We start from the raw sequence: 26,926 nt of genomic DNA, 5'->3' as shown, positions 1-26,926 counted from the left end.
GATGTTTCAGGGGATAGAGCATTTGCCTTCCAATGATGTGAACCAGGTTCGAATCCCAGCGATGGCTGGTCGATACGAATTTCTGCATCCGGCTTGCACTGACCAATGTGCTAGCGTAAAATATCCCCAGAGGTAGACGGATCACGGCTTAGAGTCCCCATGCCATCTGGCTAATGTGGGTTACTTTCATCAAAAAGTCTTCCATGTAGGCAAATTTCTCTTAATACTTGATCCAGGAGTTCCCTTGTCTTCTGGATTGCGTTCAAAATTACAAGGCTACGGAGCAGAATATTAGCAGTCGTAAACCCGAAAAATTGGGTCGGCTGTTCAATGACGGTTACAAAATAATAAAAAAAGCAAGTACTCGCTTTACAAAAATGAAAACAATAAAAAATAAAAATGGAAGCCAATTTATTTTGAAATATTTCACACACTTTTTTTAAAATTATACATCTTATAAATAGTTGATATGTTACAGCATAGGGGATCCATAAAATTAATAATATTTTCATTATTAATGGTTCGATACATTTTTTTTTCTAACAACTAAAAAATATACATTCTTTTTAAACATGATTGAAGTTTCTAGCAAAACAAAATATTTACTAACGTAAATAAGGAGTAAAAAATAAGGATTTACTTACATCCATATTTTTGAATGAGTATTTAGAGGGTGAAGAAAATACATGTAATGAAGGTACAGTCGAACCTCAAATATAAGAAATAGCTTGAGGATAATCTAAACACCTGGTAAGCATATGCAATGATTTTTTTAGAACAATTTTCATCAAATTGATTCAGAAAATAGAATTTTAACTTTTGAAATTAGAGTGCTTTACAGTATTAAATTTCAATAGGGTCCTTTAATAAATGTGTTTCTGTCAAATATTTATAAAGATATATGAAAAGTCACTCGCTCTATTGTACTAAACAGTCGTACTTCTTAAAAGAATAAACCCTTTGTGCAATGCAGCATTTAATTCCGAATTATAAACTGATTTCGTATGACTGTCTTCAGATTTTATTTGCACATAAATATCACATTTTTGTTGCACAAAAAATGCTTCCTTTCAGCAGAAATGGAAGCTAAGACGATCAAATTAATAAAAAAGGTAGATGGAACATCAAAAATTGCAACTTTCAGATTTCTTTGGCAAGATCAAAGCAACTAACAAACAAATTGTTCTTTTGTTACCTCACATAAGATGATAAATTCTACGTAGCCATGATTTTATGTAAAAAGAGTGTTTTTTTATGCAGAAACAGCTGTTTGTTCCCACCGATTAACATTGTAAAATTTCATTCAACAATAGATTACTGTCGAATAAAAAAAATAAAATAAAAAAACAAAGCTCTCAAATTTCCAGGTTTAAAAGATTGCTATAGTTTTACAGTGAATGAACATCAACTTACTCTGCTAAATCTTAAAAAAGTGATTAGGAGGAAAAATTTTTCACCCAGCTTCTCGATATTTTTTTAATACATTTTGAGGCTGCTTTTTCAATTTTAGCTTTTCTCTTCAGTTGTTTATGAATACACAAATATTGTAATTCAGAAGATTCTAAATTAAAAAAAAATAGAATGACATAATTTGTATAATGAATGCCAGGAGAGATTATTGAGAAAAACAAAACAAAATGGTGAAGCAGAAGAAAAATCAACAATATTATACAAAAATAAGCTCCTATAAACAAATATCAAGTTTTTTTTTCTCTCCTTCAAACTATACAATGCATGATGTGCGACCGAAAGATAAGTTTCAATTGACGGGGCAAATTTTTTCGAAACGATGTCTCGGAAAGCAAGCTTTTCCTTACACACACCTAAAATGAGGTCTCGCGGAGCACAATAATTTCCGATCACATGATTTGTACATTTCAATCCGCTGAAATACCAAGTCTGAAAAAAAAACACACACACACATTTTAATTACTTCATCCGTATATGTACACATTACATTTAGTATAAATGTTATGAAGCAAGAGACTAAGAGCTTTTTACTTTTTTGCTCTTTCTGAGAGCTACATTTTGTGGCTTGTACATAATTTGTACACAGGGTGAGAAGTCAAATCTTTCAACAAAATATAAGCACCTTTTAAGTACTTTTTAAGCACTCAAAAATATTTTTAAGCACTATATACATTAACAAAATGTAAAATAATTAGACTTTACATGATCATGATAAAATAACAAGTTTCCGAAAAAAAACTCTTCTTGATTATATTAGTCATTATAAAATGATAAAGAGATTTTTTGGTTTGATATCAGAGGGTGGAAAATGAAGCCTGAAATTGAGAATATCTTGCAAAATGCAGCAGAGTTGCACTCAGAGTGCAACAATCTCAGTAGACAGACATGCAGACTCACAAGTATTTCATCAAATATGTAAAATGATTGGCACTTTCATATGATATAGAACGACGGTATGCCGAAATGGATTGTGGATTAAGCACTTTTCAAACACCCAATGAAAAAAAGCACCTTAGAGGGCTTTTAAGAAAACAAAAACAAGCACCTGTAAGTAAAAGTATTTCATCAAACATGTAAAATGGTTAGCGCTTTGATACGCTATGGTCCTAAGGTATGTCGAAAGAGATTGTGGTTGAAAGAATTGTGAAAACGTTGAATAGAACAATGCGAAACTCACGCTCTTGCACACGTGGCGAAAATTGACACGATAAAGAAAAGTCATTTTCAAAAAGGGAAAAATAAGAAATTTTTAAAAATAATCCATGAAAAAAAAAAAACACCTTTAGGGGCTTTTAAAAGGCCAAATTCGAAAATAAGTACCTTTAAGCACTTTTTAAAAACGCTACGCACCATATGTACATTTTTTATCATCAATTTCTCAATTAGTAGTAGAAGTACTTCATGTTGCACTAAAGCTAACTGGTTATCTAATGACTACTTGGGAAACAGCCCGAGGATGATATGAAGACACGCCTAAACAATTTTTAACCTTTGAGTAGGAAATGGCTTCCATCGTTTAATAGCCAGGCGGCCAGTGAACAAAATCTAAGCTTTTTGCAGTAGAACAGTTTTAAATCGCAGAGGCTCAGGGGATAGAACGCTTGCCTGCCAATGAGGTGACCTAGGTTCGGTCCCAGTTTTGGCTGGTTGATTTAAATTCTGCCCGCGGCTAGCACAGACCACAGTGCTGATGTAAAATATCCTTGTCTTCTGGATAGTGTTCAAAATTATAAGTCTACGGAATTGAATACTCGTATTCGTGAACCCAAAAATTGGGTCGGATGTTCAACGATGGTTATAAAATAATATAAAAAGTAGAACAGTTTAAAGCGGACTAATACTGTGCTTCAATTCCTTTGCAGGCTGATCAAAGTGGTCACCCACCAGCCTACTGACCGTTAATAGCGATGTTTGACTTCAGTGATATATTGGGAAAATAAGATCATTATGGTACCATTTGTAGTTTAAACAATAAAGGTTAAAAGAGCAATTATTTTTAAAATTTTTGGTATCCACTTTTGCGCGTTTATAATCAGCGAAACGATGATTTTCTCAGACGCTGGGGACTTGTGGAGAATTTTTCTAAATTTTAAAGGAAATAAATAATTCAAATACCAATGTCAAAAGAACAAATATTGGCGCATAAATGTTATAAAAAGTCATCGAATATCCACAAGCATTATGGAGATATGTTTGAGGTGGTATTTTCTTTTTACTTTCTTTTGAGGTGTTATTTTCTGAGGGTTCAGGAGAATTCTTGTTGGGGTGAGCATTAATAGGTAAATATTTTACTTATGTATTTTTCAATAAGAATTTTATTTTATTTCTAAATCTATCAACTCAAGTCTTTAATTAAGGGTTAAGCAAAAAGAAACAAAAAAAAAAAAAAAAAAAAGGTTTTGTGGGGAAAGGAGTAATTGACGATGTCAACCTTAGTCTCTAAAAAGGTACCTCGAGAGTGAATAGAGTTAGCATGTTTTATATACTGGTGAATTTATATTTAATAATCGTACTGGTAGTTATGTCCAGGGACAGGAGCCAAAATTTTCAGAAAATGGTAAGAAAAATAGTAAGTTTCTTTTTTTTTTTTTTTTAAAAAAATAGGACTGTTGAAAAAAAAAAAATTCAAATTACTTAATCAATTTTCAAGCATTAATCAATTAACAATCAAGCATAATCGATAGTTTTCTAAATTTCTCCCCGTTTTAGGAAGCTAGTTATTGTTTACATTTAGTTAACCATCTATATGTGTTACAACCAATACATTTTCACTCCATGAGATTAATAATAAAATTACTTAATCAATTTTCATTAATATTTATTTAAATCATAAAAAATGTCTACTTCCTCCTAAATTTTAAAAACAGAAATTAAAAATAAAATTGCCGAAAAGATCAAAAAAAATATATCTCAAAATTTTTTTCACCAAATTTTGCATTTTATAAAATTTAAAAATACATTAATTTTATATCTAATATTTTTTTTAAAAATAGTTATTTTGGTAAGATAATTTCTTTCATATTAAAAAAAATTTGATTTTATTCAATGCTCTATCATTTATTGACTTTTACAATTAATAAAATTATTATTGATTTACAATAATTATAAAAAAGTTTGCTGAAATGTCGAGTTATCGAGATCTAACAAAATTGGAAAACTTAGCTTTGCCCACAAAAACTGCACTTCTATTATAATTGGAGTTTCTGGTAACCCAGACAGGCCACAGTAATTCTGATTAACAAAGTTCAATAGTAGTTATACAGAAGCTATTCACAGATTGCGAATGTAAGAGAAATGCCTGGATACTCACTGTATTTATACTGTAAGATCATCATCATCGTCGAGGATCCGAACAGGCTCCCTCCAATACGTAAAGTAACTGTATTCTTCAGGGGAGGAAAATATGGGGGTGGGATGACCATTCACCCTTGTGCTTGGTTTTAAAGGAGGGAAAACATGATCAACATCATCACTTAATCTGGTGTATCTGTGAGAGGAAAAAAAATTATAAGCTTACTTCATAACAGCTTATGTTTCAATGTAATACTTTGGTATATAAATAAACAGCATTTCAAAGGGTCTTTACCATTTAATTTTCACTATAACATAAAATGTATGATTATTTTTTCTTAATTTCAACTAGAAATAAAATTTTAATATTTGTCTATTCATAAATATTTAACATTGAAATAAATTTTAATGTCTATCTATCTATATATACATATGTGTGTGTAGATATATATATAAACAGTCAGACCCCTATTTAACGAAGTCGCTAATTTCCGATAAAAAGTTTGTATAAATGGAAAATTCGTTAAATAGAAAATCACCATTTGAAATACTTAAACCACACAAAACAGGTCTAAAATTCATAAGCATGAGACATAATTGAAATAGCAATTGATACACCTTTATCTTGTAAATTATTATCTACTATCTAACTGTTTCAAATGATTTTAATATTTTATCATATGAAAGTATGGTGATTTCTTCATCATTTCGACCTTTATCTTCTTTCTCACAATTTATTGCTGTATTGTTTTTATTTTTCACACTGTCCAAAATATGCGTTTCTATGGTTGCAGCATTAGAATCAATAAAATGAAAATCATTAATCAGTTCATCAATAATTTCATAGTTCTCTCTTAGTTGTACCCATATTTTTTTAAGTTCTTCTAATGGAATGCCATCCTTGTCCTCTGCACTTTCCAAATTCTCTGCGGCGACTAAGAACCCACCTTTACTGTTACAAATAGTATGATCTGTAACATAGTTCCATGCTTTAGAAATTTTTGTTATGCTTTCTGGTAAATTGACTTTCGTGGATTCCTGTATGAAATGCGAACAAAAAGGAAAAGGGATTTTATCACTTTCTCGAAAAGTGGCTGCGAAAATCAATTCAAGGTCACTTCCCCCCTAAAATCTGTTAACAAGTTTTAAATGTTCCAAAATATTTTGGGGAATAGGGAAAGTGGATCGTAAAGAAAAGTTCGTTAAATAGAAAATTCACTTTGCTATTTGGTTATTTATTAATATTTGATATTGTAAGTTATTTTATGAAGAAATTTCCAAAATGTTCTTGGTTCCTCGAAAAAAAAATCGCAAAATAGACAAATTTGCAAAATTGAAGTTTGACTGCATAACATATATATTTATATAAAAATAAAGTGGTGCCAAAATTGGGAGTATTCTTCTAAGTTTGAATTACATGCGTAACATCTAAATGTGTTGGATCGATTGTTTATTTTAAGAGCTGCACAAATATACAACATACTACAGTACAGAACCCATTATCCGGAAAACCAAAAAACCGGAACGAAATTCGATTAGTTTCCCCGCCATTTTTTAAAAAAAAGTTTTTTTTTTCCTCATAAGATTTTAGGATTTTTCGTTCTTTTTTGAAAGATGTTTACCTTACCATCATTTTGGAAATAATCATTAATGTATTACTTCATCATTTTTTCTTCTTTTAAAGATTATTTTTAAATTTTTTTTTTCGTTGGGTTTAACACTAAAAAAACGGCTTTTGATTGCAATTCAGAAAACCGGAAAAATCAGTTATCCGGAATATCGATGGTCCTGATCGTTCCGGATAATCGATTCCCTACTGTACCGATTTTAACTGAGAAAGTTACACACATCTAAAAAATAAACTTGATTTTTTAACAAATGGCAGTTTCATTCCTGAAAATACATTCTAATATTTCAACCAGTTTATATATTTTCAAATTCAGGTAGGCAGTATAAAAATCTAATGGCAACATTATCACCAAGAAATTGCTTTTGAAGAATATAATCAATAGATATATCATATCACAATATTACAAATTTTAAAATACTAACATAATATTCTTCCAGAAAATTGCATTCTTTTTTGGTTACTAATTCGATAGCAATGGATATATTTTCTCTTATCATCGAATTCTTCCTCGACTTTAAATTATACTGTAACTAAATTGTTTTATTTATTGTTACGTGTGTATTATATATCTTTACATCCATCATACTGAACACTATCAAAGGATGATTTTAATTTATTTTATTACCACCATTGAAAAGCCGACCAAATTTTTGGGTTTTTTACTACCCGTGTTCAACACTGTAGCCTTGTAATTTTGAACCCAATCCAGAAGACAAGGGAACTCCTGGATCAAGCATTGGGAGAAATTTTGTCTTCGTGGAGGACTTTTTGATGGAACTAACCCGCGTTTGCGTTATATGGAGAGGAAGACCACAAGAACCTCCTACGGTTAGCCCGACGGCAAGGGGACTCAAGCCCATGATCAATCTACCACTGAGGATATTTCACTTCATTGGAAGGCGAATGCTATATCCCCATAGTCATTACGGCTCTTTACACAAATATAGCCAAATAAGGGATAACACTCAAAACATGGAACTCGTAAGCATAACCGATAGTTTTCTAAATTTCTCCCCGTTTTAGGAAGCTTGTTATTGTTTACATTTAGTTAACCATCTATATGTGTTACAACCAATACATTTTCACTTGATGAGATTAATAATAAATATTGGAAAGGAGGAAAACTTACGAAGATTGGAATGTCTGAATGAGTTCTAATTTAAGCTCTCCTCTATGATTAATAGTAAATGATCGTGTAAGAGGAATTCCGACAGCTCGGTAAGCCCAATTGTCCTAAAAAATATTTCACATGATTATGCACATCAATATCCATAATTAAGTAAAGAATACATAAAGCTTGGCTTTAGAAATCAAAAAATTCTTAAATAACGGTGGAACACTCCAAAAAATCGCTTGCAACAAAAATATGTTTTTCTTCATAAAATTAAATGTGCATAAAATTTTGGCAAAAAAAAATCACACTTCAGTTATGAATAAGTAATACCCATAGGTTTCCGATAAATTGGTTGATTTTTAACACACAGGGTGAAAAAATTTTAAAGCAATAATAAATATTTTAAAATTATATAAGTAAATGCGAAAATTGCTTAAATTTAAACAATCACCGATAAAAATTATAGCATTTTGGAACATTGAAACAATGTTTGAAAGTGCGATAAGCCATATCTTCGAATTTTCAAGAGCAACAATTTTTAATTTATTTGCTTTGAAGTTTAGAAATAGATTTATTATTAACTCTTTATTTTCATATTTTTTGGTGAAATTATAGAAGTGAAGATTTAAATTATAAATTAAGTTACTGAAAGGAATTTCCAAAAGCTGAATGAAGTCAGTGCTCTGTTCACATGTTTTTTTTTAACGAATGGATTAAATTATACGATTGAAATGCCAAGAAAACAAAAGTAGGCTATTTTTATTCATTTGTTTCAAAAGCAAAAAATATAATTAAAAGATTATGAATTTGTGCAAGTGGGAAATAAAAACAAAACAAACAGAAAAGAAAATGAAATGGTCACTTAACAACCAATATAAGCCTTATATAGAATTATCAGGTTCATCGATACTTTATATTAATTTTTCACCCAATATAGGCTCGATATTGGTCCTTTATATGATTAATATTAAAAATCTAGGCATCCCAATATAGGTCCCTCGCTGCATGTTCATATAGGAACCATATTGAGACGATTTTGAGCCAAACTGGAGTCAAGATAAAATTGTTGCTCGGGGACCTGCGGGCAAAGTTGAGCACTTTACGGTACAACAGTAAACCGCACATTATTGGTCCCTACGCAGGTTGATCAAAGTGGTCACCCGCCCGCATATTGACCGCAGTCAGTGATGCTTGATTTCGGTGTTCTACTTTGAACCAGTAGAACACCGTACATGTCTTTTACAACCAGTCCACTCTGGGACTTGAAAGAAAGAAAATGAACATAGAGTAATTTCTTCTCAAGCATGTCAGTTACCTAGCAACAATAGGGGAAAAAATCTGATAAAAACCAAGAAAAATCAAAGAAAATTTCTCTGCCTAAATAAATAAGTCAGAGGAGAGCAACTTCAGATTTCAACTAATTTGTTGTAAGCAGAAAACAAGCCAAACACAGCAAGTTTCACTTAAAAACACGTATAAAACTTAAGACACTGATGATTAATTATGAAGATCGAACATAATAAATGCAGGGTCAATTTATTTTAAAATGGCTCTTAAACAAGCTATGAAACACTGCAAAAATTATTCAGACTTACGTTTATTTTGTTACCAAATCCGGCATAAAAAGGATTTCCCATGTAAGTTGGGTACAATGACTGTATATCTTTTAAGCAGCTAATTTTGAATTCTTCAGGTTTTCTTTCAATCACTTCTCTGTAAAAAAAAAGCATTCATTTTTAATAAATAACAATAAATATCTTCATTAAAATGCATCAATTAATAAAAGTCACTAGAGAAAAAAAATCTGGAAGATAGGAAACGTCAGTTCTTTTAAAGTCTCAAATTCCGTGAAACAGTTTAAAAAATTTACTGCACATGGCTGTAAGTTGGAGAAGTTACAGCACTGCTTTGTAAATAGAATCAATGCTTCAAGGTTATGAGATTTTCCAACTCTTTGCACTTTAGTTTTCTTCATTATTATGGTTTTGGAAAATCTAAATTTTCTTTCCTCACCAGCATATTTAAATTTTTTTTCTGACAGCTTCTTAGTGCCTACAATTTTATACAATAATGAAATAACAAAAGAAAAAATAACATTTCTTTCAATAATCCCTAAATATAAAATTAATTACAATTTATTGATATGGCATACCTGCCAACCCTTCCGGATCTTCCGGAAGATTTTATTTTCATATTTAAAGTGGTAGCAATACTCATGTTATTCCAATTAACTTCTTGAATTATAATGATAATTATAAATGAGTTTGATCACCACTACATATAAATAATTACAATAAATATATAAAAGCATAATAATCCATGCTCTAGCGAATTTCAATGGGATCAAAGTATAAATACATCTTTGAGTCAGATTTTTTTTTGTTCATTGTTTCACAACCACTCTGATAATCAATTCTCGGAAAGAGTGAAAGTTGGCAGGTATGATATGGTAGAAAATGACTTAATTTAACAAATTAAATCCTATCATGAAACACAAAATATAATACTATCTGTAAAAAAAATAGGTTTTATAAGAATTGTAGTAAAAATCTCAAATAATGTATACCATTGTTTACTGTTAATGATTATGAAAACATTGTGAACAAACAATTCAAGAATTTCAAAAATGATGATTATTATTTATTTCAGCAAACACACACTTCTATATATATATATTTATAATGTTTTTAAAAATTTATAATTCTTAAAAAAGCATTGATATGTATTTACTTAATAAAATATTCCAATTAAAAATAGTTTTAAAATAGCTATTAATTTTTAACAGTGAAATTAAACATTTAAATTATAACATGCTATTTTCTTTTAAACTTTTAATTGACAAACTGGCTTCCAAAATTGCTTAAAAATTTAGAACTAAATATAGATTTCCATATTATTAATACACTTTTTTTGATGATTGTTTTGTTTTCCAAAAGACAAGTGCTAACAATAAAAGAAATCAGTTATAAGTTTTTTAAAAAGTGGCATCGGTTTTTTAAATAGAACATCGGTTCTTCAGCTAACAATATTTATATAAAAAATATACTTCACCACTGAAGAAACTCAAAGAGAATCTGCTGACAATGAACAGAATAATAATTGTTTTTACTTTAAGACAGTTGTAAAAAGATGAGCAGTTTCTAATGAATTGAGTACTTATCCACTTTTAAAAGTCAAGTTAGCACCAAGTTAATATATAATCTCCTTTTTCCATACTTTTTTCTTAAAAAAAATATTAAAATGAAAAAAAGAAAAAAAATTTATTATTCCCAGTTGCAGTTACAAGTGCTTTTTTAAATCCAGATCAAAAATAATCGGAACAAACACTTCTGGAACTTTAGAGAATGAAAATAATTGCAGGTACTAATAAAAGAAGCAGTTTACCTATGAAGTGCACTAATGAGTGAAGTTGGAGAAAGTAAAAGAGGACCATCCGGCAAACAGATCTCGCCCTGTCTCACTCTCCGCAGATAATCCCTCGTTATTCTGGCCTGTCCGATGGCCCTCGCTGACAAATACAGGAACTTGTATCCATTGCTATGAATTTTAGAAAATAACTTCGCAACTCCAAGTTGAGCCCAGCTGTGACCAACTATGGGCAGAATATGTCCCAAAACATCAGATCTAGAGATAAATTGACACTTAGTATGGGCAGAATAATTACCTAAAAACTGCATGCTTAATTTTTCAAGAATTTTATTAGCAATTTAGAAGGAAATAAAAAAGATTTTATCAAAATTACGGAAATAGTAGTCGCCCAACTTAAAATTAGTATTATTTCTTACGTTAAAAGCATGAATATACAGCAATAATATTTTATGTGTCATACATTTTTGAGTCTTATTTCTACAGCCACACATTTAAGCTGTAACAAATATACGTATTTTCAATCTTCTATACTTGTGTGCAAAACACTTACTAAATTTGTTTTCCAAACAAATTACAAAAAAAAGAAAAAAAAAGTAAGAATTACTTTACTTTATATTATAAATAATAGTTATGGGAAATTTCAGGATAATTTTTATAAGTCATTTCATGTCTATAGTCAAAGAAAGAGAGTTTAAGAACTTATAATTTCAGTGGCATAAGCATTTATGCAATAACAGAATACAATTCTTTTACAGGGTGTGCAGTCAAATCTTTCAACAAAAAATAAGCATCTTTTAAGTACTTCTGAAGCACTCAAAAAATAGTTTTAAGCAATATATACATTAACAAAATGCAAAATAATTTTCAAAGACTTTACATGAACATGATAAAATAACAAGTCTCTGACAAAGAATTCTTTTTCTTGATTATATTAGCCATTATAAAATGATGAAAATATTTTTTGGTTCAATATCAGAAGGCAGAAAATGAAACCAGAAATTGAGAATATCTTGCAAAATGCAGTAGAGTTGCACATAAGAGAGCAAGAATCTCACCGAACCAAGCTCAGAAGACGCAAATACGGACTCGTAAGTATTTAATCAAACATGTAAAACCTTTTCATACGCTACGGACCGACAGTAGGCCGAAATAGATTGTGTAATGAATTGTGAAGGTGTTGAATAGAATAATTTGAAAATAATGCTTTTGCAAAATATGTGGAGAAAACAGACACGATAAAGAAAAATAATCTCATTTTCGATAAAGGAAAATTAAGCCCTTTTTTAAAAAAAAAACTCAGAAAAAAGCACCTTTAAAAGGTATTTAAAAAATTGAAATAAAAAAAAAACATATATAAGCACTCTTTAAAAACGATATCTACAGACAAAGAAAGAGAATTTGAGAACTTTTAATTTCAGTGTCATAAGCATTTATGCAAACACAGAAAACAATTCTTTTACAGAATTTTTTTTTGTTATTAATTTAAAAAAGACCTTCTATTAAGAGCCCGAAAATCTGTTAGGAAAAAATTGTGTACCAAAAAATAAAAAGGAAGTACTTTAGAGAGATGAATATCTATTTTAGGTTATCAAAGTACAAGATGGTTGCAATTTAAAGTGGAAGTACTGTTAAGATTCACAGCTCTTGCTCGACTGAAATGGTCGCAATGAAATTTTAAAGATTTGTTATGTAGTTCATGCAACAAAAGCTTTAATATTTTTTTTCCTGAAATTTGTTCAATACGTAACAAAATAGAAAGGAAGATAATCGTTCAAACACTCAAGAATATCATATTTCATTTATTTATGCATCTGCTTATCCGTTGTGCATATTCTGTTGGTCAACAATGTACTGAAATTATACCAACATGTCACACACTGTCACATACATAAGTAGGAATGCAGGAGGCATGGCTGTTGATACTAGGTTACAATCTTCCTTCATAAGTTATATATTCTTAATCCACTGACGGTTCTGCACTTAAAAAGTCGAAGTTGTATTTTAACGTGCAGTCTTTGCAAAATTGCTTAGTTATTTATTTCTTTTTTAAGTCAATAGATAGGGAAGAAACATTCTCCCAATTTTGCCCATTTTCTAAACCGCCAGTGGGAATAAACCTAATTTTTGAGACAACCCCATAAGCAGAACACAAAAGGATTCAAATCTAGGGTCAATGGAGCTCATCATATAGTTTTTTATGTCATTGTATATCGTTTTAGTAGAGCTTCACCACACATTAGTAAAATTTTAAAAAACTATTAATATATATATATTGATATATTTTCTGGCAGAAACACTGATTACATAATGATGAGGTATCAGACAATAAGGATAATTTTCTTTGGTTAAAACTTTAACAGGGTGCGTAGCTAAATCTTTCAGCAATAAAAAAAGCACCTTTTATTTATAAGCACTATATACATTAAAAAAGTGCAAAATAATTTTCAAAGATTTCACATGATCTAACTAGTCTAATCCAGTGGCGTACGCAAGGGAGGGGTTTAGGGGTTTGAACACCCCCCTTGAGCTTAGACAAAATGGCAAAAATAAACATTTTAGTAGAAATTATGCGGGTATTATTTTTTAAGACTATATATTTTTATTTGCCTTATGCCTACCTTTTTATCTCACGGTATTTCTCAGAATACTGAAAAAAAACAATCACTATAATAGGGTTGTACTTTTGAAACCACTGTTATGGACTGGTTCCTTTCTGTTCTGCCAGTCGCGATAGTTTTCGAGACTGACTGTCATTCGCGAGGTCTTTACGCGATGATTCTGGAATCTTAGACGTTCTGTCGTCTTTGAGACAATTCGAGAATTTTGGAGATGTGGTGAAAAATTATATAAAAGGGGGAACGGAGTACAATGTAAGTTTTTCTGTTGTACAGAAATGTGATACTTCCGTTGAAGAAAACGTTTCTAGCATAACGAAATCTGATGAATGTGAAAGTGGCCCTCAAAGTGTTACTTCCCACCCATATGACATTGGACTTTTTTCAGAGGATATTACATGCGAGAAGATATTACATTATGTTCTTAAACTTAAAAAATCAAATCAAAATTTAACTAAACAATGCTGTCTAAATAAAAAGACAAAACTGTCTTGGTGTCTAAATTAGGGAAATAATAGTGCTTTATTACATACTCGAATTTCTTTTAGTAGCTTCAGAAAATTATGAACACCCCCCTTGAAAAAATTCTGCGTACGCCACTGGTCTAATCTAACATGATTCGACTCAAATAACTAGTTTCTGACAAAGAACTCTTTACTTTATTATATTAGCAACCATAAAAAGACAGCAAGATTTTACGGTTTGGTTTCAGAAGGTGGAAAATGAATCCTGAAATTGAGAATATCTTGCATAAGGCTGCAGAGTTGTTCGTGAGAACGCTAGATATCTTCCCACAAAATACAGCTCAGTACATGCACATACCGACCCGCAAGTATTTCATTAAAATGTAAAATGATCGGTGCTTTCATATGCTATGGTACACTGAAATGCATTACGTTGGAATGAATTGTGAAAATGCTGAACAGAACAATGTGAAAACCACGCTTTTGCATAATACGTGGTGAAAATTGACATGGTAAAGAAAAAGTTTTATTTTTGAAAAGGGAAAATTAAGTACTTTGTAAAAAACACCCAATGAAAAAAGCTCCTTTAAACACTTTTTAAAAACGTCATGTTTTATTCATGTATCCTGTATAATTTGTAGTAAACATGACTTAAAAATTACTTAGCTAACAGTTTTCAGCAACCCATGCAACATATATCTTATGTTTCAATTAGACCTATCCAGTAGTACTACAAACTTCTATGTTAACAAAGTTTCTTTAAAAAAATAATAAAAATTAACTTAATAAACAAGAAATAAAAAATAATAATAAAGAAAGAATAGAAAATAATAAAGAAACAAAAAATGATAAACAAGAAATGGGCTCACATCAAGTGCAGACAAAGCTAAAAACTTACTTCGTTATTGTCCCATCAATATCTGATATTACTATTTTGTCATCATAATTCCATAGGAAAACATGACAGGTGCATTTTGTTGTTCCTTGGTAAGCTGTCGTAACACTGAATGTAAACTCGTTAGGACCATTTTGCAAATTCAAATTTTTCTGGAAAGGAAAATTTATTAAATTAAGTACCCTTTAAATTTTGGACGACAATTAAAGAAAATTTAGTCACTTTTAGTCTAAAAGACCAGAAACTAAAGGATCAGTCACATAGTCAGTGCACATTTTTATGCGGTGATTTACATGTTTGTCTAATAAGGATCATTTCCTTTGAAAAACAAAGTTATAATTCATCTCTCCTTTTATAATTTGTAGTTATCATTACTGTTATTTCCGTAAAAAAATATTTTCTTTAGAGTGTTTGGTAAAGTTTGGACACAACAATGGAATGAAAAAGAAACTTTAGATGTAGTGGCTTTGTATTCATTCAGTTAACGTATTATCAGACAGGCATCATGGCTGGCATGAGCCAGTGGCACACACGCAGGACTGCCAACTACTGCACTTTTTGAAAAATATTTTACAGACTGGTAAGCAATCGAAAACTAAAGCTTTCAAAATTATGCTGATTTTCCTGACATTTTAAAAGCCCCACCACAAAAGTACTGGCCTCTGCCAGTACTTTTTATATGAACTTTTGAATCATTCGCATGTAGTGATGTATAACACAACTAGTTTAGAAAGTTTGTAGTTCATTCACCTGCAGTAAATAGCTAATTTTCCCTTTCAGAAGGTTGTTTTTTACAACTGAATACAACACAAAGCAATAAGATTGAAGAAATAAATCTCGAGAAATGAGATCATCAAGGGGAAGGCATCAATTAAAAAGGTGAAACTGGGAATATTATCATACCATTTATCAGTTAACACATTTAACTCACTAGGATCATGATTTCATTTTTTTTAAAAATCAGTAGCAAATTTAAATATTTCCAAAAAATATTAGTAGTAAAACCAGGACTTCAGACTAGCATGTTTAAAAGTGTTATCACAATAATTTTGTGATGAAGAAAACACAACATAATCATTACGGTAGAACATTTTGCAATAAATGAATGGTTAATATTAAATGTTTATATTTGTATGAAAGTTCACATAACACTGTTTTATATTGTTTCCACGCTACAAGATGTCTATATAAGTTTCATTCTCTCAATATTATGCACTTCATTTGATGAATTCGACAAAATACAATATTTATATATTTTCGTTTCAGAAATTCAATTTTATTTTTTATTTGATGCAATTTTGGCTATAATTATTATAAACAAAAAAAAGAAGAAAAAAAGGATATTGTTTTAGCATAGGGCGACACAGTTTTGAAAGCACTGTTCAATTTTCAAGAATTATTATAATTTAAAGTTTTAATTACTAATCTCAATCAAAAATTCCATATTGTAATAACATCGTAATTGAAAACCAGAGTATAAAAAAACATGAGGAAACGGATTAAAAACCTGATAAAATGATTGGCGAATCAAACAGGTTTTAGTTTTAATCGAGGACACCAAGTAGTGACAACTCTAATTTAAAATACGTTCGTCGTAATACCATTGTGTTAAAAATATCATAATTTGAAAAACCACTTAGAAAAGGATCGAAAAGAAGATAAAAAATCTTTATCATAAGAAGTTATTCGCAATTTTTGCTACTGCATTTTTTAACAAGCATCTGCATTTTTTAACAAGCATCTGCATTTTTTCAACTAGCAATGTGCTACTTGCTAGTCGATAAAATGACGACGTTCAAAGTATACACAAATTAATTAATTTTTAAAGAATTAAAGCAATTTTAATTAAAAAACTACATTTTGTGAAAAGCATTGCTTTTAGTGGTTAAAAATTTGTGAAAGGTCTGAAACTTCATGAAAGGATTGCATATACTAACTTATGATGTCATAAACTTACGATTTGTTCAGAGGTGAGTCTCAGAGACTTTTTGTATTTCTCAGGAAAAGGCTTAACATCTTCTATATTTTTGGCACCAGTTAGAGTTTGAGCAACTGTTTCAGGCAGGTCAAGAGGAGGATCAATTTGTACACTGGAAATAAAACATTATTATTTGTTAAGGTTCAAAAATAATAATGTATCTTTGCAATGATAATTGAAATATATATTTTATTTTTATCAAATTGTCTCAGGTATTTGACAAATATAAAATAAAAAAGGCTATATTCTTTAAAAAAATTGAAGCAAACCCATAATTTTGGTTATGAAATTGACAATCCTTTCACTGAGCACAAGGCTATTTCATGAAGAACACAGATTATGATATTTCCAACAATGCTATCATAAGGATACATGCAAATCACAGTCAAATCGTTAAATAAATTTTCAATGAATTCTGATGATTATTAAGGTTTTTAAGTATGTTCTACTAGAAAATTTTAAGAAAAACAGTAAATTTATATCAAATGATCAATTTCAAATGATGAAATCAGCAATTTAAATCCAGAATTTATAAATTTTTTGTTAGCAATTTTTTTTTTTTTTTTAAAACATTGATTTTCAGTCATAAAATTGAAGAAAAAAAAAAGGATAAACACATAATAAAAAAATAAGTTTAAAGAATGTGATTTGGATCAGAAAATAATCTTGGTCTAAATCCAGGATTCTTAGCTTAATACTTATATCTGTGAAAATGTTTAGCAATATTTTATTTTTATGAACAATTTTCGCATATCATAATTCTCTGTTAGAAAAATTGTTCAAAAGTTTAAATAAAGAAATTGATATATATTAATACTGAATAAATTGTTTTTCGTAATAATAAAAAACCAAGATATTGTTTACAACTTTTTATGACAATACTTATTTAATATGACTCGTGAAATTTACAATTAATACACATATATATTTCCAATTAATTCAAGTTTAAATATTACTTTACAATATTCATCTTGACTTCACACTTTTAGAATTAAAAACTTTAATCTATGAATTATTTTTCAGCATATCGTAAATGATGTGTAAATAAAAAATGGTTTAAAAAGTTTGTAAATGGTTACATATAAGATTTGCTTATTTCTAACTATATATAAAAATCTAATGATGGTGTCGCAGTTTTCCATTGTTGTCTGCACATTTGACTGGATGGAGAATCACATGGTGGGATCCAGTTTTTCCTCATTCATTTCCATATTGTTTTGGTTGTCATCAGCATAAAATTAATTAAAGTCATAAAGGTATTGTTTTTCTATAAATATTATTGTCTCCCTAATTTAAAGTTATTTTCCTGCACTGCTTATTTTTACGCTTTTAATTTAAGAGTTAAAAAACTAAGAGTACTGCTGTTTTTATCATTAATATAATGTAATTCTGCATTACATTTTAAGATAAAGTTATTTATAAAGGTGGACTAATCTTATTATCAGTTTTACAATTATTATTTTTATGCAAATAACATTAATATACTGTTATCAATTGCAGTTAAAGAGATGTGTTAAATGATTTAGAACTTAATGATTAGCTTCACGCACACTGAGATGATGCAAACAAAAATAGTATTTAACATATCTGCCCGTTTCGTAAGCGAAAATATTAAATTATGGTTGAGGAACTCCCTAAATTTGTTTGAACAATATAATGTTATAACAATATAAATGCTATTTTAAAAAATTATTACTTTTACTTCTGTTCTGTACTTGATCTAAATATTTATAATACTAATAGATAATAATATTTGGATGTGGGAAGTGGAGACACAAGCGTAAGCGAACAGAATTCCTTTTAGTACATTATATGTTAAGTGAATAATTTTAACTTTAGTAGAAAAACTGTTTTCTCAACAATTTAATGCGAAGCAATCATCATGGCTGGTGAGCGGCAATGAACAGGGGGCTTGGCCCCCTAGTCTTAAATATTATGAACTAGTTGATAATCTGACAAATTTTAAGGGCAATTAAAGTAATATTTAATGATTTTGTAGAAAGATTTCTTCTTCTTAAAGAAGTTTTTTTCAATTTTTAAGGCATAAATTATTATATTACAAGTAATTGGGCAGATATTAATAATGAAATATTAGGAATTTATTTATTTTTTTTTAAGCCTTTAATAAACTCACTCTACTGTTTCAGGTGAAATTTCAGGACTACTACGCAAAGAACTTTCTTCACTTTCGGAAATCTTTTCTTCATTAGTCTTAACAACAACCTCATGACTCTCGATCACGACCTCCTGCAGTATATTTTCGGCAATTTTAACTTCCTCAGATACTATTTCAGTGACAGATGCTAATGTCTCTTTCACAGTCATGTCAATGGCTACACTGGCACTTTCACTGGATTCAATATCACACAGAGTTTGTTCAAAAGGTCCCATTGGGCTGTTCTCATTTGCGTCCAAAGGCATTGCAGCTGAATTATTCTAGAAGCAGAAAATTAATTAACCTCAAAAATCCAATTGTTGGAGATCAAACATATTCAAAATTACTAACTGAACATTTTTAAAGGAGCCTTGCATAAAGTTACTATGAGGCTAAGGTGTAATTTAAACATTTCTGGTTTGCAAATTACCTGAAATCCTAACAATGTCCCTCAAACACTTTTATTGTGCTTAATTTAACATGCATAACACATTGTCAACGTACCACAAACGATTCATTCACTGTTCATGTAAAATTGAAAAAAAGCATATCTTTCAAATCATATTTCATGTATGAACTTGTGAGTCCTAAACGGGTGTATGATACAGCTTACAATCTCCTTCAATACGATACCATTGTACCAATTCGAAAATGTTAATATTGATCTCGATTGGCTGTTCAACGTCTATTCAGTAATTAAAAGAATTTACACAAAATGTGCCTGAGCTGCATTCAAATGTCTGCGAAATCGAGTACCGAGCAGTTCAGGATTAAGAGTTGAACATGTCCAAGATGAAAACACATAAAGTTACTTTTCCAAAAAAAATAAATTAGACAACAAACATTTTGCCAATGGGTAAAATGTGATCGTCGCAAAGTTTTTTATTATTCTAAAAAATTGTATGTTACTGAAGTTGCTTCAAACTTCAAAAAAAATTTTTTTTCATTGAAGTTAGTTTTTTAAAAATATATGAGTGCTTACTAACTTATACCCGAAACTAAAAAATCAAATCAATGCAAACCGATTTTTTCGCCATTAGAAAAGTCTGCCAATAACTAACTTTAATATTTTGATAAAAAAAAAATTCATAGTTGTTTTAAATGCAGAAGCTCTAACTGAGTGAAATTTAAAAACAAATACACAGTTAATATTACAGATGTTACGAATATTCAACCACCAATTGGTAATCGGCTAAATATTTTTTGGAAAAGTATTTTTCAAAAAAAATTTTTTTTTGAATTTTAATAAATTAAATAATGAATAATCTAAAATAGTATTTTTACTATTCATTATCAGATACAGATTTTATTAATGTTAATTTTTAAATTTCATGTTCTCGCAAAATTATGAAAACGAAATTTCAAGATTTAAAAAGCTGCGTCAAGCTTTTGACACAGCTTTTCTAATGAATTTTATTCTTTCATCATCACAATTTTCAAGGAATACAGCAATATGAAAAAGTTAGTGAATCTTAGTGTTAAATTTTTTTGCAAAATTATAGTTTTTATGACAATGCAGCAATTAAAAGGGTTTCTATTAGACCTAATTTTTTCTTCTCCACTTTTTCTTGAAAATACAATTTAATTAGAAAATTGAAATGTCCGGCTTTAAAAGCTTCTTTTGAGAATTTAGTGGTTTTCAATTTTTTCTGTTTCGTTTTTGTATGCAATCTTTTGCTTTAGTGGGTAACTGACTTAAAGCAAAATATTTGATTTTGTGTGAATCCAAAATGAGTTAAGTTTAATCTATTCCATCTTCAATGCTTTTTAAAAGATGAAGATGCCTGTTTAAATTTTTTTTTGAAGTCTGAGATCAGTTACAAAAGCGTCCATCCGTAATTATTAATCAGATATTTATCGTCACAGTTGTCAATACAAAAATCCTAAAATTTTTCCATTTTTTATACTTTACAATATGTATTCAATACATATAAAAAGCTTTCATTTTAATTCTTGTGTTTGACATTTTCAGACAAATAAAATTGTTTTTTTTTTTAAAATACTTCAATTGATTTGGTGATAATAAATAAAATTAAAAGCAAGAGGTACTAACAGCAATATCAAGATTTGATTCTTCTGTCCTTCGCCAAGACCACCATGATGAGTATGACTTTTTCTTTTTCTTTGGCATATACTGATTGATGACTTTATTGGCAGCTGACTGAAAACAAAAACATGAATTTTAAAAAACAAATTTGCCTTACATGAATAAACAAGTTTTGTGATATGTACATCAAGTTTCTCTAATTTTCAATCACAAAGGAAATGATTTTGTATGTAATAGGGCACTGAAATATGGTTTGTTAGAAAGAAAAATAAAGGTTAAATTTATTTAAAAAAAATACTATGCCATGTAAAAACATTCCCTTTTTTTTCAAGAAAAAAATATCAAAAATTTTTTTCTCATGAAAAAATACCATATTTTAAGGTTTAGAAATAGTACTTGTTGAGTAAGTCTACTCTATCTAATACAGTTAGAAAATCTCTATTACACAAATCTTAAAGCATAAGACTACGCGTAAACAGCTTTTTTGTTCCTCAATGAAATGGATATCCCACAAAAACAAATTGAAAGAAATGTTATATTCCGCAAGAACAAATTGTTAAGATCAGGCTTTCTGCATTCTAATTCCTCATAAATCTATCAATCCTTATCTCCCCCTCTGCTGACCCTACGGGTGGTCCTCTCGTTGTCTAAGCCCACATCCTTTAACGTCCACCATGTAAAACGGGGCAACAACAAAGGATTTTAAGCTTACAAATTTTGTGGTGGGGTTAAATTCCTTTGAGGAAGAAAAAAGCTGCTTGTACGTAGCCTAAAGCTTTGTGTTATATAAAATTTCACATTATATAAACCATTTCATACATCCTGAAACTTATTAAGCAATGGCTATATTAGTTTGGAACACAGATCAGTTTTATAATGCTTTAAATTAATTTTTAGATACAAAAATTTAAAGACACAAATGTGCAATTAAGTATATATTATTCAAAATTTTTTTTTCTTTGTGCATTGGAATTAATGACAAATAAACTCACCAATTTTGGTTTGCTTAGCATTTTAAATTGCAACTTCTTAGCAAATAATGTAAAAATTTAATAGTTTTAAGGTAGTTAAGAGAAATTTCTTAACTGTAACTTAATATTTCAAAGGCTAAGAAGTTAAACAATTATAAAACTGGATATTTACTTTGATGATTGGCTTTTAAATGCATGTCACATAAAATACAGGTTGATCTGTATTATGAAGAAATTATTTAATTTAGATAACTACAATAGAATAAAATAATGAAAATTGTTCTTAAAGTTAAGTTTTTAATGAAGGTTAAAAGCTTTTTTAGAAACATCTTATTTTGAATAAAATTGCTAATTTTTAGGATGAAAAAAATGTAATATTCTTCAACTACAGAATTTTCTTTAATAAAAATACATTTATTCAATATAAGTTATACTTTTATTTGAAAAAAAAAATGGCATAATTTTTTGTCTAAAAGTGGCACCACTTAAAAAAAAAGTTAACAAATAATTACCAACTACTTTGCCAATATCGAATTATTAATTTTTCTGTCAATAGGTATTGGTGATGCGTCTACTTATAGACTGTTGAGTTCACAAATTGTTTTAAGATAAACAAGTTAAATAAAATGTGACGTTTAAGTTCTAAACTGCGGTGACTTTATTGATTTCCTTTTTTTAAAGAATATAAGCCTGAATAAATGTTCAATTTTATTAAAAATAGATTTTTGATATAATTATACCCATTGAAGAACATCAAAAATTCCAAATAAATAGAATTAACAACTTAAGATTTAAATTTCAATGTCACTTCAAAGTTATTTTGTTCTTTCTTTTTCAAATAAAACACATGCATTTAAATAAAAACAAATTGGTACTCAAATTTAGGAATAAAATTGCAATAATTTGAATAATATCAAAACCATAAATCAAAACCATATTTTGAATAATTTTTCTCAGGGGAAAAAAATCTAAATTTTTTGATCTTGGTAAAAATTTTCTTTTCAGTGATTTTTCTACACGATTTCATTTTTTTAAAAAATATTTTCAGGTTTCTGTGGAGGTCTATGAGCCCTGAGTGTGATGTCTAATGATAATTATTCTGACCTAAGGGGCAGCAGAAGTTTAGGCTGTTTCATTAAATAAAACTTTTAATGCTTACAAATGACTTACTTCTGGTAATGGTCTTTGAAACATAATAATTGAAGTTAACATTGATGCCGCAGTAGACCAATTATAAAATCTGAAAAAAAAAAGAAAAAAAAAGCATTAAACTAATGTCCGAATCTTTACATAACAAAACGTTATTTATGATTAACTTACTTTCCCCCTATTCTTATAACTAAATTAGGATCCTGTAGAACAGCTGGGTTTTCTGTGAAATCATCGAAGGTCACTTTGGATTGGAGGAAGCGTTCTTCGGGAATGTCCACTTCCGGATCTTGAAGTCCCCCGCAGAGTGACATAGCAATATCACTATAAGGATAAGAAATGTTTTCACACTTCTCTTTGCTGGGGAGGGAGAAAAGGGACTAATTAATTCATTAAAAGGGTAGGAAGGTGGGATAGAAGGAGGAAACTAAATAGGTAAGGCTTATTTGTTAATCTCTAAGTAAGGGAAATTTTGTAACTGAAATTTAGCAGGGTTGCCACACAGTGAAAACACAGAGAAAAAAAGTTCTCTGTTTTCTTCCCTGTATACATTACAGGGAGCATAGCTAAATCTCTCAACAAAAAATGAGCACCTTTTCAGTACTTTTTAAGCACTCAAAAAATATTTTTAAGCACTCTATACATAAACAAAATAATTTTCAAAGACTTTACATGATCATGATAAAATAACTAGTTTCTGACAAAGAACTCTTTTCTTGATTATATTAGTCATTATAAAATGATCGAGAGATTTTCCAGTTCGATATCAGAGGATGGAAAATGAAGTCTGAATTTGAAAACATCGTGGAAAATGCAGCAGAGTTGCACACGAGAGTGCAAGAATCTCACCAAATCCAGCTCAATACACACACATGCGGACCCACAAGTATTTAATCAAACATGTAAAATGATTGGCGATTTCATATGCCATGGTCCCTTAGTACGCCTAAATGGATTGTGGCTGAATGAATTGCGAAAACGTTGAATAGAACAATGTGAAAAGCACAGTTTTGTATAAATCGTGGAAAAAAACTGACATTGGGAAGAAAAAAGTATCACTTTCAAAAAGGGAAAATTAAGCACTTTTTAAAAACACTCAATGAAAAAGACAACTTTAAGGTCCTTAAGAAGCGAAAATCGAAAATAAGCACCTTTAAGCACTTTTCATAAACACTACGCACCCTGCTGTATACATTCTACATAATATATTAAGAGGAAACACACAATCACTATGAAAATGTGAAAGCTATATTAGGATAACTAATACTATACTAGTTTTAATTGCTGGAAAAACTTAGACAAATAAGGAACAGTTCAACATAAAAATAATAATGCAGCAAATATATTGGTATAGTATAGCTAAACCATCTTTTAATATCCCATAAATTACACTTTAAGAGGTCAACATTTTGTAAAAGAAGAAAATAAGAAACAAAAATTCCCTGTATTCTCCCAGTTCATAAGGAAAAATCCATTACTTCTTGCATTCTCCCTGTTATCTGAGATGATTTTTTAATTCCCTGTATTTTCCAGGTTTTATTAATGAGTGCAAGATTCTCACCGAACCCAGCTCACTATACGTACACGTAAAATGATTGGCGATTTCATACGCCACGGACAGACAGTAAGCCGAAATGGATCGAGTTTGAATGAATTGTGAAAACGATGAATAGAACAATGTGAAAAGCACGCTTTTGCATAGTGCGTGGCGAAAATCTTCATGGTAAAGAAAAAAATCTAATTTCCGAAAAGGAAATTAAGCACTTTTTAAAAACACCCAATAAAAAAAGCACCCTTTAAAAACGTTACACACCAGTGTATATAGATACACAATGAAGAATTGTAAAATAAAATAGAAAGTTTGTTAATTTTTTTATTATGGGAAAACATAAAGGTTCTCTTCAGGACGCATTCCTTTACAATGGTTAATACGATATTTCAAAATCTATATTATATAAAACGCTAATACGTACGTATGTATGTATCAATAAAACCGATGATATTTCTTTTCTCGCGCTGGCAACAGTTTTCATTTTTAATTGATCGGATTCGGCGCGCAAGAGCACGTAGTGAGCAACCAGATAACAATAACCAGAGTGAGCATTATCAGGTTGTTCAATTCAGATTCATGCACTAAAAACATGACAATATTTAATTTAAACTCAATTAGGAATTAATTAATTAATTGAAGTGAGAATGCTTTAAAAGGCCGCTGTTGAATTGATATTTTTCTACTGGGAGCTACCTAAACGTCTAAAAAACGTTTAAGTGTTTGTATTGAATGCATTGAATTTTTTTATATTTCGCGTTTATTTATGCATTGAATTTTCAGGCTTTAAAATGCAGAATATTAGTGAAGCAATATTTGATAATTTATTTTGCTAATATGTTTCTTATTTATCTAATGTTTTGATTTTTTCACCATGTACAATCTAAATAGCTAATATACTTTTTTAAAAGCCAATAAGAACATTGGTAGAATTCTTCTACATAAGTACAATACTATGTCTTTGATGATAAAATATTATGTCTTTGATGATAAAATACTATGTCTTTGATGATAATATATTATGTCTTTGTGCTAGAACATTGTGTTCATTGGCGAGCGAGCGTAGCGAGCCATGGTTCACAGCGTGAACCACATAGGATTGAGTAGCAATTCTCGGGGGTTGGCGAGCGTTAGCGAGCAGGGGGCGGAGCCTCCTAGTTAAGAATAATTATCCTAAGATAAAAATTACTCTTCATAATGCGTTGCATTAAGACATTATATATATGCATATACTGGTTGCTTGTGTGAGAAATTTTTTTTTTTTTTTAAACACAGTAAAAATTTTTTCAAATACTTGAGAGAGGGAAAGTGTTACCTAAATTGATCTAAAGATAATCTGTCATCACTATCAGAATCTTGACTGGGATAACCCTCAACAGTGTGAGGAGAATGAGGTAAAGAGGATCCTTTTCCAGATTCTGCGTCTTCATCTGTAACTTGTTGGCCATAATTTGACCTACAGTATCAAGGTCATATCAGCATTAATACATTGATTATATAGTATGTCCTTTAATACCAAGTCAAGATTAATTCTGATTCTTTGTACAGAAAATTTTGCAAAAAACATGCAATTATATCTTCAGAAAAAAAAAGGTATTAAGAAATTTAAAATCTTAGGATTTTAAAGAAGTAACTCAGAGCAGAAATAGCATGAATTATAATTTAAATTTGTTAAACAAAAATAGTGATCCAAATTAAATTTTTTTATTTTATTTTATTAAATGCTGCTTTCTCGTGGCATATCACTAAAATCAAATTTTCATTGTTGAATAACACCAACAGATCTATTTTGAATGTTCTAGTATAGGAATTGAAGCAAGAATTATTTGATGTAGAGCACCACTACAGATATAAGGAGATTCTAGATATAAGAAGTTTCAATTTAGTACAAGTTGATGATAAATAATAAATAGCAATACCCTTGTCAACTGCCGTAGAATGAAAAGGATTTTCAACCCAAAACAGGATAAAAACTATTATACAAAAATACTAATCAGGTAATCCAACAAATTTTTTTTCTAACTGTTACTGCTAACTTGAGATCAGGCTATCTTAATTGCTTGATTATAAATAGTGTAGAGATTTTTCTATTATTTTAACACCTTTTTTTCATTTAAAATTTTATCTACCTTACATTTGCAAATTTTGCTGTACACATGTTAGATTAAGCCTATTACTTTTCAATAATCTTTTCTGGCTGAGTTAACAGTCACAGACAAACTTCAATTC

General features: G+C 29.6%; 1 protein-coding gene across 5 annotated transcripts in view; it reads right to left on the bottom strand.

The window, feature by feature from the left end:
• Window positions 1-394: 394 nt before the first annotated feature.
• The window catches only part of Lpin (phosphatidate phosphatase LPIN), a 61,969-nt gene continuing 35,437 nt past the window's right edge, over window positions 395-26,926 (bottom strand). For 3 of the 5 annotated variants that reach the window (XM_043052533.3, XM_043052534.3, XM_071178314.2), the window contains exons 7-18: window positions 26,013-26,153; window positions 23,320-23,508; window positions 23,170-23,239; window positions 21,035-21,142; window positions 18,961-19,262; window positions 16,806-16,938; window positions 14,852-15,000; window positions 10,890-11,129; window positions 9,101-9,218; window positions 7,521-7,624; window positions 4,781-4,957; window positions 395-1,899 (exon numbers count right to left, since the gene is read on the bottom strand). In XM_043052533.3, coding sequence (XP_042908467.2) covers window positions 4,786-4,957; window positions 7,521-7,624; window positions 9,101-9,218; window positions 10,890-11,129; window positions 14,852-15,000; window positions 16,806-16,938; window positions 18,961-19,262; window positions 21,035-21,142; window positions 23,170-23,239; window positions 23,320-23,508; window positions 26,013-26,153 — 1,726 coding nt within the window. In that variant the 3' untranslated portion in view covers window positions 395-1,899; window positions 4,781-4,785. The remainder of the gene's footprint in view (window positions 1,900-4,780; window positions 4,958-7,520; window positions 7,625-9,100; window positions 9,219-10,889; window positions 11,130-14,851; window positions 15,001-16,805; window positions 16,939-18,960; window positions 19,263-21,034; window positions 21,143-23,169; window positions 23,240-23,319; window positions 23,509-26,012; window positions 26,154-26,926) is intronic. The other 2 variants (XM_043052535.3, XM_071178315.2) reach the window with 1 other exon arrangement.

Source organism: Parasteatoda tepidariorum, chromosome 6 (assembly GCF_982258835.1).
Source record: "Parasteatoda tepidariorum strain Cologne lab strain chromosome 6, Ptep-v5.0, whole genome shotgun sequence".
Lineage (NCBI taxonomy): Eukaryota > Metazoa > Arthropoda > Arachnida > Araneae > Theridiidae > Parasteatoda > Parasteatoda tepidariorum.
Note: the sequence above shows the minus strand (reverse complement) of the source record. Positions and strands in the feature narration are given on the sequence as shown.